This window comes from Pantherophis guttatus, chromosome 6 (assembly GCF_059756535.1).
Source record: "Pantherophis guttatus breed Tessera chromosome 6, ASM5975653v1, whole genome shotgun sequence".
Lineage (NCBI taxonomy): Eukaryota > Metazoa > Chordata > Lepidosauria > Squamata > Colubridae > Pantherophis > Pantherophis guttatus.
The window spans coordinates 12,691,940-12,711,125 of NC_142068.1; the positions used below are offsets into that span (position 1 = coordinate 12,691,940).

Below are 19,186 nucleotides of genomic sequence, written 5' to 3' on the forward strand. Positions count from 1 at the left end.
AGTCTTTAACAAAGCAGGAAGAATAAGAGCCCTGGTAGCACAGTGGTTAGAATGCAATATTGTAGGCAAACTCTGCCCACAGTCTGGAGTTCGATCCTGACGGAGTTCAAGGTTGAGTTCTACCCTTCCAAGTTTGGTAAAATAAAGACCCAGATTGTTGGGGGCAATATGTTGACATTGACAGTATGCTATAAAGCACTATGTGTCAGCTTTGGAAGCCATATTAGGCCGGAAGCTTCCGTTTTGCCACCTTCTCATGTGTGGGAAGGTAGGAGGGGGGGTTAGTAGAGGGGTTGTCTGTAGACATAATAGTATTCTTCCTGTCGGTCAAGGTCAGGCTGATCTTGCATCTGGAGAAGGAGTGGTCAGAGTGAGGTCTCGAGATGGGACGGTTGGTGATTGGAGCATGTAATCGACTGATGAGTGAGGGGATGGTTTTGGGGGGTTTGATTTACTGAGGGAAATCCCGGACCTCTCAGATTCAGCTTTTCCCAGATGTGCCAGTTTATCTATTCTAGTAAATAGAACTTTGGAAAATGCTTGCTTCAGAGTTTTTGAACTCTGAGAGTTTTGGAGTTGGGGTTTTTTCTGGAATGCTGACACTATGGAGCAGTATATAAATCTAAGTGTTATTGCTAATGCTATAAGAACAATGAAACAAACCTATCCAGAGAGAATTCCTACAATTCCTACAATATTAATGTGAGCCAAAGGCACGGTGGAATAAAGATGCTTCTATTTTTTGCATAATGCAAGGAAGACGACAAAGCTTGGGAAAAGCATATTCCAGTGCATGGGATCACTACAAAAAAGGCCCACCACTTAATTCAAGTTTCTGTAATGCCATAAACAAATTAGTTTAGGGCCCGCTTAAAATTATTTATTTATTTTCATTTATATGAAAACATCCCCCCCCCATCTCAATCTCATGACTCTGGGTCAGAAACATCATTTAAAACCATAAAACAGCAGTCATATTTACATAAATAGAAATTGGCAGCTAGGTAAATAACAGTCACCATAACTATCCCTTGGGCTCTGTCATATCCATTCCATTTCAACGATCACAACCAAAGTTGAGCTAACACAACAGAAAAGGGTAAGTAAACAGACACACAAAAGTAAAGGATAAGCTAATACATACAAGGGTAAGTATAGGGACTCTTGTTTGGGCAGGGGTTGGACTGGAGGACCCACGGGGTCGGGGTCCCTTCTAACTCTGTTATTCTGTTTTTCTTTCTATGATCATGTGTACCCATCAAGCCCAAATAAAGTCCAGAATGGTATAGGACCATGATGAGACTCCTAGAGAGGCTCTGGAGGCTGGGGACAGCAAAAAAGTCACTTCCTATCCCACCAGAAGTTGGGAAATGGGCCCTTTCAGGCCTTCGGAAGGCCTCCGAGGGAGTGGGGAAGGCTGTTTTTGCCCTTTCCAGATGCATAGAGAGGATCTGGAGCCAAGGAAGAAAGAAAAATGGGCCTACCAGGCCATCACGTGCCAGGAGCAGGGGGGAGGGGGGTTGCACGCGCATGCGCAGCGAGGCACATAAACTTTGGGTGTGGGCATGTGCAAACCTCCCCCACACCCCCTTCTCCTGACACGCGATGGCAAAAAGGTTAACCATCACTGGTATAGGATCTCCTGCCATGGGCAGGGCGTTGGATTAGAAGTCCCTTCCAACCCTATTTTTCTATGTTCTAAGTTTCACAAAGTTCCTTGTATGAACCAGAATATTTTGAAATGTGGCAGCCAGAATCTATTTCTGTAGCAAACAAGTCATTTGATTCTTTGAGATGGGAACATTAACAATTCAATTATTTCTAAAGTGCCTTGGACTTGTAATATTCCCAGGTTACCACTAAACTGAGTAAAAAAAAAAAAAAAAACATTTTCTATTATTAACAGAAAAAAGAAACAAGAGGAACTTCCTTGGCTGTTCCCAAAGGTGATTTTTCCAAAAGGCAACTGGACTTTTGATTTTTCTTTGAAAACGTTCTCATCCAAAAAGCTGCATAGATGAGAAGTGAAATGCTTTCAAAGAAAAAAAACCAAGAAAGTGCAGTTATCTTTTGGAAAAAGCACCTCTGCGACAACCATCACCTGGATGATTGACAGTCTGCACAGATACGTTTCTTGACTATTAACTGGAAGATAAAAGAAACTTTCCACTTAAGGAGCCTTGGAGTAGTCTGTAGAGATTCTCGGTCATCCAGGTCATGGTTGTCCCAAAGGTGCTTTTTCAGGAGGCAACTGGACTTTCTTGGGGTTTCTTTGTTTTTTTTTTCTTTGAAGACGTTTTGCTTCTCATCCAAGAAGCTTCTTCAGCTCTGACAAGATAGTGGCGAATGGAAGGATTTATACTCCTGGCAGACAGCTGGTCATTTGCATCCTTTTAGAGCAGTGTTTCTCAACCTTGGTAGCTTGAAGATGGGTGGACTTCAACTCCCAGAATCCCCCAGCCAGCAGCGCTGGCTGGGGGACTCTGGGAGTTGAAGTCCACCCATCTTCAAGCTTCCAAAGTTGAGAAACACTGTTTTAGAGGGAGTAGGAATGGATTTCCAGAGGAAAAAATTCCAGAGTACAGGAACCAGGAGCACCACTCAGGTGACCCTGAGGATACAGATAAACCTCCAAGTGCTTCAACGACCCTCTAAAACTGTCAAGTTTGCGGCCTGCAGGCCGGATGCGTCACACGCTGACCACGCCCACGCCCGATTTAGCAAAGGTGAAAAGAGTCCTGATACGTCACATGACGATGCCGTGACAACGCGGGTTTGACACCCCTGCTCTAAAAGGATGCAAATGACCAGCTGTCTGCAAGAAATATATATCCTTCCATTCCCCACTATCCTGTCAGAGCTGAAGAAGCTTCTTGGATGAGTAGCGAAACGTCTTCAAAAGAAAAAAACAAGCCAGTCTAGTTGCCTCTTGAAAAAAAGCACTTTTGGGACAGCCTTGGAGTAGATAAACCTTACAAATGAACATAAGATGGAAGGCAGCTGTCAAAATACCTACCAAGCTTCTTAGGGATCCAGTCGAGGCCGAAAGTAAACTTCTTTATCTGAACTACCAGGTATTCAGGAAAGGAAGCAAAGCGAGACGTTCTAGAAGTGAAAAGCAATGCCACGTGACATTAAAAGATCCAAAACTCAAGAGCAGAAACTTCATCATTTTAACAGAACAGCTGAACGGCTCTTATTAGATCAGTGATGGCGAACTTTTTCGGCACGGAGTGCCAAAAAGGGAGCGTGCGCATGCGCGCAGGGCACCACATAAACGGAGCAATTTGCACGCGTTCGCATGTTTATCAGGGCCGCAACCAGGAAGAGGAGCTGCCCAGGGGGCATGCGCGCACCGGATAAGGTACTTCCGGTTACTGCCGCGCATGTGCAATCAGCTGGCCGGCGCTCATGCTCACAACGGAAAACGGAAGACCAGCACTTCCAGTTTCCAGCACTGCTGCATGCACAAAAGCCAGCTAATCATCGTGTGTACATGCGTGCCAGAAACCCAGAAGAGGAACGGGCAACGCCGCGCATGCCAGGCAACATGGCTCAGCATCCCACTTTGGGCACATGTGCCATAGGTTCGCCATCACAGTATTAGATCATACACAAGAGCCCGTCCCTTCCACTATTCTTTTCTATGACAGCCAACCAGATATGTCTGGAAAGCAAAGAAATACAAGTAGTTCTCATTTAGCAACCACTGAATGAACGCTGATATATTAAAAAAGTAACTCTATGACCAATCCTCCCATTGACAACCGTTGCTGGTCTGTAAAGCAAAGGAAAGCTGAAGTGAGATGATAAGCACAGCTGGGATTTCACTTAGCATTTATTAATTGAATTGCCACTCCCGACTGTCATCACTAGAGGAAGATCCCTCTCCCACCATCTGGTAACAGTAAGACCCCTTATCTTATTTTTTTAAATTTTTTTTTACCAGATGGCTAAGCCAAAGTAACAAGTGTCACAGTACAATCAGATTTAATAAATATATTTTATAGTGTATGTTTTGTAGTATCTGAAATCCTCTCCAGAACAAGCAAAATGGGAGACTTCCTTCATCCCAAGGAAAGACCCAAAGCTCCAGTGACTGAAGAGGTCACGCAGAAAACGTGTAATGTCACTACATTTTACACGACGCAGAGAACAAATGAATAACCGAAGACTTTCGAAAGTAAATGAGCCTGAGTGGCGTAGGAGGTTAATGCCTCCTAAGGCAGCATTTAACATCCAGCTGCCTGCAATTACTGCGAGTTCAATTCTCACCAGGCTCAAGGTTGACTCAGCCTTCCATCCTTTCTAAGGTGGGTAAATTGAGGACCCAGTTTGTGGGGGCAATAAGCTGACTTTGTATAAATATACAAAAGGATGAAGGCTATTGCTTAACGCATTGTAAGCTGCCCTGAGTCTCCGGAGAAGGGCGGCATATAAATCAAATTAAAATAAAATAAAAATAAATAAATGGAGCTATTTATGGATTTGCTATCTCAGAAGACACAAAGAGTAGGGGGAAAAAAGAGAGAAAAGAAGAATCAGCCTAAAATTCCTACATAACCACAAGCGAGCTAAGTCCAACCTCCCTTGGATTCCACTAACTCCAACCAAGTGCTAACTGAACAATATTCCCGCCAGGGATGGTATTCACTTACCTTCGCTACCAATTTGCAAATGTGAGTGCGCGCAGGACCTTCAAATGTCAAAAACGGGACATGATGACATCCGGGCGAGTGGGCAGAGCCTCCCGCAGCCTCCACTACCGGTTTGCCCGAACCGGATAGAACCGGCTGAATACCACCACTGATTCCCACGTATGGGCATGATTAGCGATAAATCAGTTGAATTGGACCTGATCTTTTGTGCCCTGACACATACTCACTTAACGCCAGCAGACTTGGCTTGAAGGGCACTGCTCCAGAAGTCTTCTACATTTTCTGGTTCCGTAAAGGCCTGGAGACAAGCACTGAAAGGGATCCTTGCCCGGACCACCTCTGGTGGGGGCCTCCTCGCTGTTTCTGCTTCTCTCCTCTTCAGTTCATAAGCAATCAATTCATCTAATTGGAAGAACAAGTGATAGTGAATAAACACCATCCATCTGTTGAAAATCACGGGTGGGTTCATTTGATGGCAAATGAACAGGAGAAATGTCCCCTGATGTTCTGACCTACACTCCCCCAAAAAGCATGAAGCAGAATCCTGGTCCCAACAAAACCCCCTTTATTAAAAAAAAAACAATGAATTCCTCTCATTCACATCCAGCAAAGTCTTTCAAAGGGGAATTTACAGCCACAGACCTTATCTGGCTTGGAGAGCTGCCAGGCCAATATCTTCAAAACTTGGCAAAGAGTCTCGGAGAGTCACAAACCAATTAGGCAAACTAATTGTCTCCTGCAAACTCCACTCCCCTTCCACTCCTCTTTTATTCCCTCTGGGAGGGGCCATTCATCGTCCACCTGTGGCCTTACTCCCAAGTTGACCCTTGTTATTTAGCTGTTCCCTTCGTCTGGCAACTTTGCGCATGCGCACACTGGGAACAGGCTCCATCTGTTCGTCTGCCTCACTGATGTCTGACTCTGAAGGCAGCTGATAACTGGCATCTGGCCCTGGCCCCCTCTCTGCCTCCGACGCAGAGCCCTCATCAGAGCCTTCCTCAGACTCCAGGACTGGTCCATGTTCCTCCCCAACCTTCTCACCGTCCGAATCTCCTGCCAGCTCCACTAGCCGCTGGCAGGCCACAACACCTGACAACATTTTGCATCTAAGAGTGGATTACGCGAAACGACAGTCTGACTTCGTTGCTGAATCCATATCAGATTGCTCATAATGCAAGTCGTTCGCGTGACTGAACTGGGATTTCCAAGGAACGCATCCCTGAATTATATCCGAACGACAGACAATTCGTACATGCACTTTACCTTTGTTTATTGCAGCTTCCATTGCTACAGGCAATTGCATGAGATATTCCACCCTCTCTGTGTACCGTACTTTTCTGGTTTGGCAGCACTGGGTCCGTTCTTCAACCAAGAACCGGAAGACGTCGCTGGGGTTTTCTGAGCCAATTCGGTTTCTCTGAAAAGAAAAAAAAATGTGACACGTAAGCAAGCATTTTGATTGGGAGTTGCCCTGAGTTGGTTATGAAATGGATGGCTACATATATGTTTGAGGGGTCCTTGGTGCTCTCTGAGCTTGCTTATTTTCTTGCAGACATTTCATTATCCTAATTAGGTAACATTATCAGTGCTAGTAAGGAGTGTTGTTTGCTGTCAGTTTATATTCTGGTGTCTTCTTATATTCTGTCTGTGTGAGTGGGGGCGGTTTTAGGGATTCTTTGGTTGGGATATTTGCTCTTTGGCAGTTTCTTTAATGGGGGGTTGCATTCATTCATTCATTCATTCATTCATTCATTTATTCATTTATTTATTTATTTATTTATTTATTTATTCAATTTGTATGCCACCCCTCTCCGAAGACTCAGGGCGGCTCACAATGCATTTAAAATCATTATAAAAAACATTTAAGAATTAAAAACATTAAAAACATTAAAACTCATTCACACCATTCATGGCTGGATCTCGCCGGATCGCAAGAGCGAGATCAACGGCCCCAGGCCTGCCGGCAAAGCCAGGTTTTCACCGCTTTTCGGAAGGCCAATAGGGTGGGGATGGTCCGGACCTCAGGAGATAACTGGTTCCAGAGAGTTGGGGCAGCCACAGAGAAGGCCCTCCCCCGCGGGCCCACCAGCCGGCATTTTTTAGTTGACAGGACCCGGAGGAGACCAACTCTGTGGGATCTTACCGGTCATTGGGAGTTATGCGGTAGAAGGTGGTCTCGAAGATACCCTGGCCCTGAGCCATGTAGGGCTTTAAAGGTAATAACCAACACCTTGAATTGTGACCGGAGACCAATAGGGAGCCAGTGCAGCTCGCCGAGAATTGGTGTAATGTGCTTATTTGATTTTGGTTTGAAGTTGATCTAGGAGTTAATGTCTATGGAAATTCTGTCATCCAGGTCACGGTTGTCCCAAAAGTGCTTTTTGAAGAAGCAACTGGACTTTCTGGTTTTTCTTTGAAGAAAAACTCGCTCAGGGGTGCTATTCAGCAGGTTCTGACAGGTTCTGACAGAATGGGGAGGGAATATAGATTTGGCAGTATCCTTCCCCTGCCATGCCCACCAAGCCACACCATGCCCGCCAAACCACGCCCACAGAACCGGTAGTAAAAAAAATTTAATTCCACCACTGGTTTCACTTCTCATCCAAGAAGCTTCTTCAGCGCAGAGGTTTTGAAAGAGGGAGTAGAACACACAGAGGCTGAAGAACTTGGAGTTAATCTATGCTGATCTCAGTGCTGATTACTGGTGGAGAAGTGCTGTTGTCTTTTACTCTTTGAGGCTGGTTGATTATCTCTTTTGAATAGTCTACAGATGGTGTTCATGTCTATGTGTCTATTGATGGTTGATTTGTCAAAGCACCAGGCTTCTAGAAATTCCCTGGCATTTTTGGACTTGGCCTGGTCTAGGATGGTCACATTTTCCCCAATTGAAACGATGGTTAAATCTTTTAAATCTTAAAGCACTTGGAGGTTTATCTGTGTCCTCAGGATCACCTGAGTAATGCTCCTGGTTCCTGTGGTCTGCAATTTTTCTCTGGAAATCCATTCCTACTCTCACACCATTCAAAGGATGTTCATCCCAAATTGCATAGCTATGAGCCTGAGGACACAGATAAACCTCCAAGTGCTTCAATGACCCTCTAAAAGGGTGCAAATGACCAGCTGTCTGCAAGGAATATAAATCCTTTCATTCCCCATTATCCTGTCAAAGCTGAAGAAGCTTCTTGAAGAAACTATCCCAGATCATACAGGAAAACAATTGTTGATTATCCCAGGTCATGTAAGTAGCTTTTTACAGCTCGAGTTTCCAAGAAAATAATATACCAGCTTGGAGACAGATTGCAAAACCCAAACAATTCCCATGCCACCATCACAAACCTTAGTAAATCAGGATTAAGGCAAGTAATGAAAGTCCCACAATTTCTACAACCCAGAACTCTCAAAATCCTAGCTGAGGATATTGAATTTGTTGTTTGAGATATCTCAAGGGACATCAAGCTGTGGAAAGCTGTAATGCTTTGTCAAATTGCACTTTCATGGGTCTAGAAATAGATACATCTCTACCTCTGGAGATACTTAGATTAAGGATTTGTGCGTAGGGGATAAAATTGCACAAAGCACCAGGGAAGTAAAACGTAGCTTTGTATTCTCCACTGGGGGAACAAGAGCTTCAAAGATTATCAGTCAGCATTTAACAGTGCAGAAATGTACTGTTAAATGTATACTGCGCAATTTTTCAAAAAATCATTGTGTGTGCAATCCAATGAAAGTTTCATAACTTGAAGGCTCATTGATTTCAGCAGAGAACTCCGAGTGAAATCAATAAGGGTTAGAAATGCTTAATATGATCTGGAAAATATTCTACGTTTGTGGATCATTTATCAACCAAAGGCATCCTACGAGTGACCTCTTTATGGTTGTCTGAGTTTTGTAATAAACCTGATCATATACCAGTATGAAATAAGGGCATTTGAGAATTTCTATTGCAAACCTCCCCATGGAATTGAATATCACAACATATCACAATTTGAAATACAGGTAGTCCTCAATTTACAACAGTTCAAAGTTACAACTGCACTGAAAAAAGTGACTCAAGACTGTTTTTCACCCTTACGACCATTGCAGCATCTCCATGGTCCTATAATCAAAATTGGGGTGCTTGGCAACTGGTTCATACTTATGACGGTTGCATTGTCCCACCTTCTGACAACCAAAGTCAATGGAGACGCCATATTCAGTTAACAACTGCAGCAAGGAAAGTCATAAAATGGGGCAAAACTCACTTAACAAATGTCTCAGCAACATAGATTTTGGGCTCAGTTGTGGTCGTAAGTCGAGGACTACCTGTAAAGTGTGTAGGATTTCTTTGTATCCCAAACTTGCCTACCGAACAGGGTGACCTCCCTTTAAAAATGAATGGCTTTAAATTGAGGATTATGCCTGATTTCTGTATTCTGAAGCATGCTAGTCTCGTGTATGTCAGTAGGTGGGGAGGGAGGGAGGGAGGGAGGGAGGGAGGGAGGGAGATTTAGAGAGATGAGTCTTCCTTCCTGTCTATAATAAAGCAAGATAATAAATAATTATTTATAATTATTTATTATATATTTATAATTATTTAATAATTATTATTTATTTAATAATTTATTAATCATTTATAAATATTTATTAATAATTAAAAATAATAAAGCTACCAGCACCAAGTTCTTGAAATTTCTTTCAGTTGAATACTATATATGAGTTTGGACTTTTAAAGGTAAAGGTAAATGTTCCCCTTGCATGTATGTGCTAGTCATTCCTGACTCTAGGGGGCAGTGCTCATCTCCATTTGAAAGCCGAAGAACCAGTGCTGTCCGAAGATGTCTCCGTGGTCATGTGGTCGGCATGACTAAACGCCAAAGGCGCACGGAACGCTGTTACCTTCCCACCAAAGGTGGTCCCTATTTTTCTACTTGCATTTTTTACATGCTTTCGAACTGCTAGGTGGGGCAGAACCTGGGACAAGTAACGGGAGCTCACTCTGTTACGTGGCATTAGGGATTCAAACTGCTGAACTGCCAACCTTTCTGATCGACAAGCTCAGTGTCTTAGCCACTGAGGCACCGCATCCTTCTAGAAGAATTGAAATTCATCAATGTCCTTGACAGAAACCTGACAGTTGGTACCACATTTATCTATAAATAAAACTTCTAAATGTTTGTGCAAGATTGGTTGCTATTATCTTTTTGCTGGTTTGTTCATGTGAAAAAAGACATTAACCTTTGCTCACCTCTATCAGGTTGATAAGGTGCAGGAAAAATTCTAGTGCATCTTGTTGCCGACTGGAGGAAAATTCGGGGTGCCCTTTGCTTACAAAAGCTTTGAACATGCGTGGAGAAATACCATTGTGCTGAGGCTGAAACACAAAACGAGAAGGAAAAGAAAAGAGGCTAAATACATTTTCGAAATATATTTCTGAATAGGGCAGCAACTGTTATGACCCTTTATTTTCAGTAACTCTGAGAAAAATCTATTACTTTCATTTTATCCATCCCCCCCCCACCCCCCAGAAAATGGAAGGAGAAAGGAGAATTGCTCTGACGCTGTTGATTCTGGTTTTGTTAGTGAAAAAATGCACATTAGAATTCCATGGGTGAACTGGAGCCGTTGGCAAGATATATTCATTATAAGTGCAACAGAAGTTTATCATCCTTGCAGAAAATGCCATTCAATGTATGGCGCTCCATATACATACATTCGTTCATGAGTTTCTTCACGGCCTGTGCACTCTTTCAATGTGACAAATGACTAGTGCAACAGAATGTTGTTTGCATTCTTAGCGGATAATGGTAAATAGATTGTACAAAGCAACGAGGAGTATAGATAATGAAAATTAATTATTAAAGACCAAGATCCTTGACTTACAAGAAGAATTCGGACCAGAATCTCCTTTGGTAAGCAAGGCGGTTGTTAAATCAGTCACACCAGTGGTGGGTTCCTCCTGGTTCCGCCCGGTTCCGCCGAGCCGGTAGCGGTGACGATATGACATCCCTGAACCGGTTCTGCCTCGCCCCCCCCGCCTCCCTGCATTATTCTTACCTTTTATTTGGCCCCACCCCCAATCTATTGCTGCCTCCTGAGTCCCAGTTGATCGGCTAGAGGGAAAAAAACTGTTTAAACTCTTGCCCCGGGGCTTCAAAGGGCCGCCCTACAGCTGATCAGTGTTAAAAGAAAACAAATGAGTAGACCGGTGCCTGCAAAAATAAATGGGTAGACCAGTGCCTGCAAAAACAAATGAGTAGACCAATGCCTGCAAAAATAAATGGGTAGACCAGTGCCTGCAAAAACAAATGAGTAGACCAGTGCCTGCAAAAATAAATGGGTAGACCAGTGCCTGCAAAAACAAATGAGTAGACCAGTGCCTGCAAAAACAAATGGGTAGACCAGTGCCTGCAAAAACAAATGAGTAGACCAGTGCCTGCAAAAATAAATGGGTAGACCAGTGCCTGCAAAAACAAATGAGTAGACCAGTGCCTGCAAAAACAAATGAGTAGACCAGTGCCTGCAAAAATAAATGGGTAGATCAGTGCCTGCAAAAATAAATGGGTAGATCGGTACAGCTTTGCAAGCAGTTAAAAGCCTGGTAGACCAGTACCTCTGCTAAATCCTAAAGAATTGTCACATGACCATCAAGCCACGCCCACAAAATAAGCCACGCCCACAGAACCGGTTAGTGAAAAATTTTAGAACCCACCCCTGAGTCACACCTGATTTTATGACCTTTTTGGCCATGGTTCTTAAGCGAATCATTGCAGTAGTTGAGTGAATCACATGGTCATTAAGTGAATCTGATATCTGAGAATGAATCTGGCTTCTCCCATTGACTTTGTTTGTCAGAAGCCAGCTGGGAAGGTTGCAAAAGGTGATCATATGACCAACCCAACCCAACCCAACCGAAAACACTGCAACAAATCAATCAATCGGAATAGAGCTGGAAGGGACCTTGGAGGTCTTCTAGATCAACCCCCTGCTCAAGTAAGAGACCCTATGCCATTTCAGACAAGTGGCTGTCCAGTCTCTTCTTAAAAACCTCCAGTGATGGAAGCACCCACAATGTTTGACAGCAAGCTGTTATTGTAAATACATTCCAGTTGCCAGGCACCCATGGGACTGTGGGACCCTATGACAGTCGTAAGTGCAAGAAATGGTCTTAAGTCACATTTTTCAGTGCTGTTTCAACTTTGAACCGTTGCTAAATAAATGGTTGTAAATTGCGTTTGGCAAGGAAAATGGAGTAAATGAGTATAGTAAGTTAAATATAAATGTCCACGCCGCCACCCCCCCCCCCAAAAAAACCCAGATCAAGTAGGTGAATTGTACACTTTGGTAACAAGTCTGTTAAAGGCAGGAAACAGAGAAATGTCAGGTTGTGTCATTACGTCGTTTTGTTTCTTGGAGACTTTTGGCTTTTGCCAGAATTGGAATAATTTGTTTGTTTGTCCCTTCCTCTCTCACTCATAACTCTCTTATGCACCCATACACACAACTACAATGCTTAGCATGCCTCAATCAACAATGTATTGTTTAAAAGGTACTATAGTATAACTATATCTCCACTGTTAGCTAATGGAAATTCTCCTCTTTCAGCCCATTCATTTGATTTCTTCCCGTCTTACACTTATGCTTTAAGAAAAGCAAAGGAGATTAAAAATTAGAAACATCCATCCATCCATCTATCTATCTAATCTATCTATCCATCCACCTACCTATCTTCCTATCTATCTATCTATCTATCTATCTATCTATCTATCTATCTATCTAATTAATCTATCTTCTTTCTTTCTTTCTTTCTTTCTTTCTTTCTTTCTTTCTTTCTTTCTTTCTTTCTTTCTTTCTTTCTTTTTCTTAACTATTCTTTCTCTGAATTTTCTACCCTAACTCCTTAAGGGGGACAGATACTCCACTATGGTCAAGTTCAAAGGTGGTATTCAGCTGGTTCACCGTCCTATTTAGGCACGTTTTTGAGGCCGGGTTCATGCGCAGAAGGCGCGTGCGCCAGCAAAGCACATGCAGAGAAGACTGGGCGTATGCGTGGACGGGGACACGCGCATGCTCACATTTGCGAACCGGTAGGGGAAGTAAGTGAATTTGGTCAAGTTACCAACCTTCCAAAACCTGAACATATTACGACAGGTTTCAGCATCCGGATGACTATCTATGCATATTTATATACAGCAATAGAAAATTCTGGCCATGCCTTCATCAACAGTTGCAAAACAGCTTGGCTAAAAATAAGATGGGTTGGATTATTTAACCTTTCACACAGATAATTTAGGAAGGAGGCACTCCGTGACGTCCAACGGTGGCAAGATATTAGGAGAACTCTTTATAAAGTGCATTAACAGACATGCGTGTAAGCTATATGCCAACCATATAAATAAGGCTATATTTATAGAGATGTAGTCAATGAGAAGAAGCAAACATGCTGATCCGTTATGCTTTCTGCCTGTGAAGGATATGAATCCAATTTTGGGGGAACCAAAAACATCCCAATGTGGCAAAGCAGCAGCTGCCAAAGCCCTTTGACAGGGGTGTCCAGTCTTGGCAACTTTTAAGACTTGTGGACTTCAACTCCCAGAATTCTGAGAGTTGAAGTCCACAAGACTTACAGTTGCCAAAGTTGAATGCTCCTGCTCTATGACGCTCCTATCCACTCTGGTGGTTCGAAAATCACAGAAGTAAAACATATTTGCAGTGGGATGCCACATACCTGTGCAGGTAGAAGAACATAACAGGGCCTCTTACAGGCTGAGACCTCAAACATACAGGTTCTGCCCACAACTGATTATCACATATCTTGGTTGTAAGGAATAAGCTCCAATGCTTTCCTAAGTCTTTCAGAACCATCTCATCCATTCAATAAATCAGAAATGTGCTAAATATATATCGTTTACTGATTGGTCCTTTACAAGGACAACTGATCTCATTTTAGAATGTGGTTCATTAGTAAAACTTCTATTTGCCCAACCATCGGATGGCCCCTGTCCCACTTTAGTTGACTGTGAAACATTAAATAGGAGCAGTCCTGGTTAAACTCATTTCTTTGAAATCAACCCCATCCCCCTTCTCAGAATGACATTCAACATTAAAGCATCCAACAAGTGACTAGACCAGGTGTGTTCAACCCATAGTCCAAAGGCCCTTATGGGGCCCTGGACAGTCAGTAATGCGGCCCCCCCACAAGATCCTAGAAAATACATATAGTCCTCGAGTTACGACCACAATGGAGCCCAAAATTTTTGTTGCTAAGAGAAACATTTGTGAAGTGAGTTTTGGCCCATTTTACAGCCTTTCTTGCCAGAATGGTTAAGTGAATCCCAGTAGTTGTTAATGTTTGTTAAGTGGATCTGGCTTCCCCGTTGACTTTGCTTGTTAGAAGGTCACAAAAGGTGATCACGTGACCTTGGGGACACTGCAATGGTCAGAAATATGAATCAGTTGTCAAGGGTCTGAATTCTGATCATGTGATGATGCTGCAACACCAAAAGAGCCCTGGTAGCGCAGCAGACTAAAGCACTGTTATTAACATCAGCTGCCTGCAATTACTGCAAGTTCAAATCTCACCAGGCTCAAGGTCGACTCAGCCTTCCATCCTTTCTAAGGTAGGTAAAATGAGGACCCAGATTGTGGGGGCAATAAGCTGACTTTGTATAAAATATAAAAAAGTATGAAGGCTATTGCTTAACGCATTGTAAGCCGCCCTGAGTCTCCGGAGAAGGGCGGCGTATAAATCAAATCAAAAACAAAAAAACAAAAACACGTGTTAATTGTGAAAAACGGTCATAAGTCACTGTTTTCGGTGCTGCTCTAACTTTGAATGGTCACTAAAGGAACTGTTAAGTCGAAATCTTCCTGTATAAAAAATGAAGGAAGTTTGCTATTGATATACATTAATTATATTCTATATTTTATACTGGGCCCAATATGTTTCCTCTTCACTCAATGCAACCAGGTAAGCCAAAACATTGGACAACCACGATTTAGACTTTGCTGGAAATTATCCAATGACCGATAGACTGATATATTTCTAGTAATTAGTTCCACTGTTGATTTCTTTTACTGTTGGGAAGTTTTCTAACGTTCAGTAGAAATCTGCCTTCCTTTATCTTTAAACCATTCTGAATTCTAATGCAATAGAGAACAGAACATCCCTTCCAATACCTAAAGAATATTCACCTTTTAGTCTTGTCTTCTCAAGCCAGACAATCACTCTTCAATCTCTCATCAAAGGACTCACTTTCTAGTTTCTCGACCATTGCCAGTAACTTTCCCTACACCAGTTTCTCTCAATCCTTCTTAAAATATAGTATCCAGAACTGGAGAGAATATTTTTGGTTATTCTCTGGATCCACCTCTTTCCCCCTTTTTAAAGACGGAGACGTCATCACTTCTCCAAGATATCCCAAAGGCAGAATATCAACATTCAGCCTATCTGTGAGCAAATGATTAGGACTTGGATGGGGAACACCAGCGAATCCCAAGACTGGAGACTCAATAGGTAAATTTAAAAAAAAAAACTTCTATGATATTGCCAAGAACGTTCCATGAATGGGTCCATGAAGTCACTAGGGGTTGACTGAGACATGGAGAATTTTAAAGTTTCATGTGTTGGTTTTTTTGGCTGAGATATTGAATAAATAAAGGAAAGTTGCTATTATTTATTATTAGAAAGAAATTGTCACAGTCAGCATTTTCTCACCTCCAAATTATACGCATTTGGTCTCTCATCTATCTTCAGAAAATCTGCATAGATATCTCTCTCTAGGAGGCCTTTAAACATCTTTGATTTCATTCAATATGCTTTCAACTGACCTATATTTTAGGACTTCAAATTTTGGGTCTTCAAACAAGCACAGCACAGAAATCAAAGAATGTCCAATCAAAATAAAATGCAATCAAAAGAGCTTTCAGAAAGAGCTTCTGTTTTAATTCTTGACCTGACATTCAATCGCTGGCAAAAATTTGCCTTCTAGACGAAGTTCAGCTGATTAACCTACTTGATTCAAATTGCAGCCCTCCATAAATATCTCTCTCTCTCTGTTTACCCATGCAGTTCTTCCCAGAAGAAAAATATCCTCATTAGCTACTGCATCCCCTGTATCTGTTACACAGCGACCTTTCCTTTTTAAATATACCATCTGTATCCATCTATGAAAAAAAGACACATCAAAAAGGGGGGAAATAAGAAAAGGAAAAAAAAATAAAGCAACAAGTGGAATAAACAGCAAATTTACAGGCATTCTAGTTAACCCAGTGGTAAAATGGGTGGCTAATAAAATTTAATTAATTAATTAATTAATTAATGACAGAGACAGACAGACAGACAGAACCAACCAACCAACCAAGCATCCTAGAATCGGTTCCTTTTTATAGATTAAAGTAACTAAATGTATTAAACGTTTAAAATAAAAAAAGAATCATTAAAACCGATGAATACTGACAGCAACATTCAGCAGTACAGTATAAATCATAAAATGAGATTTACATGAGAATTACAGTAATTTCTATCCAAGCAATTAAAGCCATCGTTACAAAAAAGAAAATTCACATTTCAGAAGCGGTACCAGCTTGTAGAGAGAGTTATAAATAGTTCTGGAGTTGAATAAATGTCTGCGTTAGATTTTCTTGAGAAATATAGTATGATGGGATTTTTTTAAAAAAACAAAAATTATGATTGTTTGATCCCCAGAGTCACTTACTGAAATGAGCGCCCATAAAAACTGAATAAATAAATAAATAAATCTGATTTTAGAGAGAGAGATAAGAGGTGAAGTATGAAGGTCTGCAATGAGTTTCCATATTTAGGGGTAATAAAATCTTGCCTGGAACTCAGAGGCTAACTAGATGTAAATATTATGTCAATGGTCTCTCAGTAAACAAAGTTTATAAAGTAGGGCAGGCATAAATAGCTTCCTATTTCATTCTTAACCCAGGCCAGCACTTTTATGTACAATACTAGCTCAGTGTTGCTTTCGGTAGACGAAAGAGTCTCTACATAGTCACAAGTGGACTAAGTCTATTCCCCACTGTTGAATTCCACTGGCCCTTATCTAGCTTCAGTTTAGTGTTGAGAAGATTCCTGTGCTGAGGCATCATCATCATCTTCTTTTAATGAACCCATAATCCCTTGCGGCAGGGGTGGGTTCTACTTACCTTTACTACCGGTTCACAAGAACCGGTAGTAAAACCGGCGGGAGGCCCCGTCCACCACCCCGGATGTCATCATTGGCGATCTGCGCATGCGATCCCATTGCGAACCGGTAGTAAAGGTAAGTAGAACCCACCCCTGGTTGGTGGCTTAAATACAGGTAGCCCTCCACTTACAACCATCCGTTTAGTGACCGTTTGAAGTTACAATGGCGCTGAAAAAAGTGACGTATTACAGTCTTTTACACTTAGCTTCCCCATGGTCATAGGAACAAATTTCAGATGCTTAGAAACTGGCATGTATTTATATCGGTTGCAGTGTCCCGGGGTCACATGATCCCCTTTTACGTCCTTCTGACAAGCAAAGTCAACGGGGAAACCAGATTCACTTAACAACCATGTTACTAACTTAACAAGTACAGTGATTCACTGCCACAACTGTGGCAAGAATGTGACGTAAAATGGGGCAAAACTGACTTAACAACTGTGTTGCTTTGCAATGGAAATTTTGGGCTCAATTGTGAATGTAAATTGACGATTACCTTTATTTCACTAAAGTAGAGGGACTGAATGTTTGGCCCAATTTTTTTTCCCTTTGGTGTGCATTTTGCTAGTTTCTGTTGCAATAAGCTTGCTAAGCTTCTTAGAAGCTTATTGCATTTATTGTACTCAATATCCTGTCAAAATCGGCAGAAAATCATGTTGCCGTTATTCAATATCTGGATATCCAATTTCAGTGATGCGGTCTTGGGCCCTCAGAGAGTCGCATAGCATTTTCTCCTGCATCAGCCTAACATTTGAATAAAGCTATTGCGACATTGCGTAACAACACAGCATTTAATCTTTGAAGTTCCTCCCCCCCAAAAAAAAAGAATTCTTTCTTGAAGCTTTGCAAAATATCTCTCTAATCTAGGATCCTGTCCATTATCATCATAAGTCATAACAGTCATGAGTCGGTCATGTGACTGAATCAATTCTGTGACTTTATTTTGTGGTGGTCATTAAGGGAACACAGTGCTTGTAAAATTAACACAGGTAATAGTTCGTTATGGGCACAGTTTTGCCAAAAATCAGATGTCCCAGTTTTGAGCAAAACTCCAGCCAGCTGGAGAATTCTGGGAGTTGAAGTCCACAAGTCTTAAAGCTGCCAAGTTTGAAGACCTCTGTAATAGAGGATCACCTGACCACAGGACATTGATAAATGGCCGTAAATGTGGCCATGTTGCCGGCCACTTTAATGGCTGGTCATGTGACCATGGGTACCTTTGGGGGTCCATCATAACTTCCAACAATCATTAAGCAACCGGTTGTATGTCAATTATACCGAAATTATAAACGAACATTCAGCTTTTGCTGAGGCTGTGATTTTCAAAGAGACAATCATTTTGCTAAATCAGTGATAATTATTCACACCTGTTGTCTTCTACTTAATTCTCAAGATGAATATGGTGGGTCAAATACCTTGTGTTGTTCCTTCATCACCTGTTCAATGAGCTCAGATTTCACTGGAGGTTTCGAATACTGGCCTGAAAGAAGCCCATGTCCCAATTTAGCCCTGTAGCAAGGGAGAAGGGAGAAGGGAAAAAGAGAGAAAGCATACCAAAAGTTACCCACTAAATTGTAAATAGGGAGAAAGGACAGGAAGCAGAAAGTAACTTTATTTCAACCATTTATTAACGGGAATCTAATCTGGACTCATTAGACTCCTCAAATCCCAAAGGTTGCTTTTCAAAGGGCAAACTGGATTTCCTTTTTCTTTCTTTTCTTTCTTGTTTTGTTTCTTATTCAGGAAGCTTCTTCAGTTCGGACTGGGCCACAGCCCGTTGGGAACCAAGCCACAGAAGAGGCAGGCGAGCGTGCACGCACGTGAAGCTGCATTTGTGCAAGTGGTACACACACGTGAAACCATCCCCTCTCTCTTCTCCCCCACCCCCCGCCACTGGTCCACAGCAGAGGTGAAATGTAAAATTTATTACTACTGATTCTGTGGGTGTGGCTTGGTGGGGGGGATAATGTGACTGAGTGGGCATGGCCAACTTTTTTTTTTTTAACTTTTAAAACCATTTTTTCTACAACCTCTTCGGTGGAACAGGTTGTAAAAAAAATGCTTTTAAAAGCCTCTGACGATCTCAGCTGAGCCGTGCGATCATCAGAGGCTTTTTTTTTACTTTTAAAAGCATTTTTTCGGCCGAAGAGGTTGTAGAAAAAATGCTTTTAAAAATTAAAAAAAAAAAGCCTATGATGATCGCGCAGCTCAGCTGGGCATGGGGGCAGGGATTTTTGCTACTGGTTCTCCGAACCACCCGCCGCCATCGCTTCCAGATCGCCCGATCTGGTCCAAACCGGGAGCATTTCACCCCTGGTCCACAGAGCCGGAAAAGTTGAAG

The 19,186-nt window shown here is 42.1% G+C and overlaps 1 protein-coding gene across 7 annotated transcripts in view; it reads right to left on the reverse strand.

Annotated features, from left to right (window-relative positions):
- The window catches only part of USP13 (ubiquitin specific peptidase 13), a 109,586-nt gene that overhangs the window by 16,024 nt on the left and 74,376 nt on the right, over nucleotides 1-19,186 (reverse strand). For all 7 annotated transcript variants that reach the window (XM_087872500.1, XM_087872499.1, XM_087872498.1 and 4 more), the window contains 5 exons: nucleotides 18,261-18,354; nucleotides 9,883-10,008; nucleotides 5,922-6,075; nucleotides 4,886-5,060; nucleotides 3,017-3,105 (listed from right to left, as the gene is read on the reverse strand). In XM_087872500.1, the coding sequence (XP_087728626.1) occupies nucleotides 3,017-3,105; nucleotides 4,886-5,060; nucleotides 5,922-6,075; nucleotides 9,883-10,008; nucleotides 18,261-18,354 (638 nt within the window). The remainder of the gene's footprint in view (nucleotides 1-3,016; nucleotides 3,106-4,885; nucleotides 5,061-5,921; nucleotides 6,076-9,882; nucleotides 10,009-18,260; nucleotides 18,355-19,186) is intronic.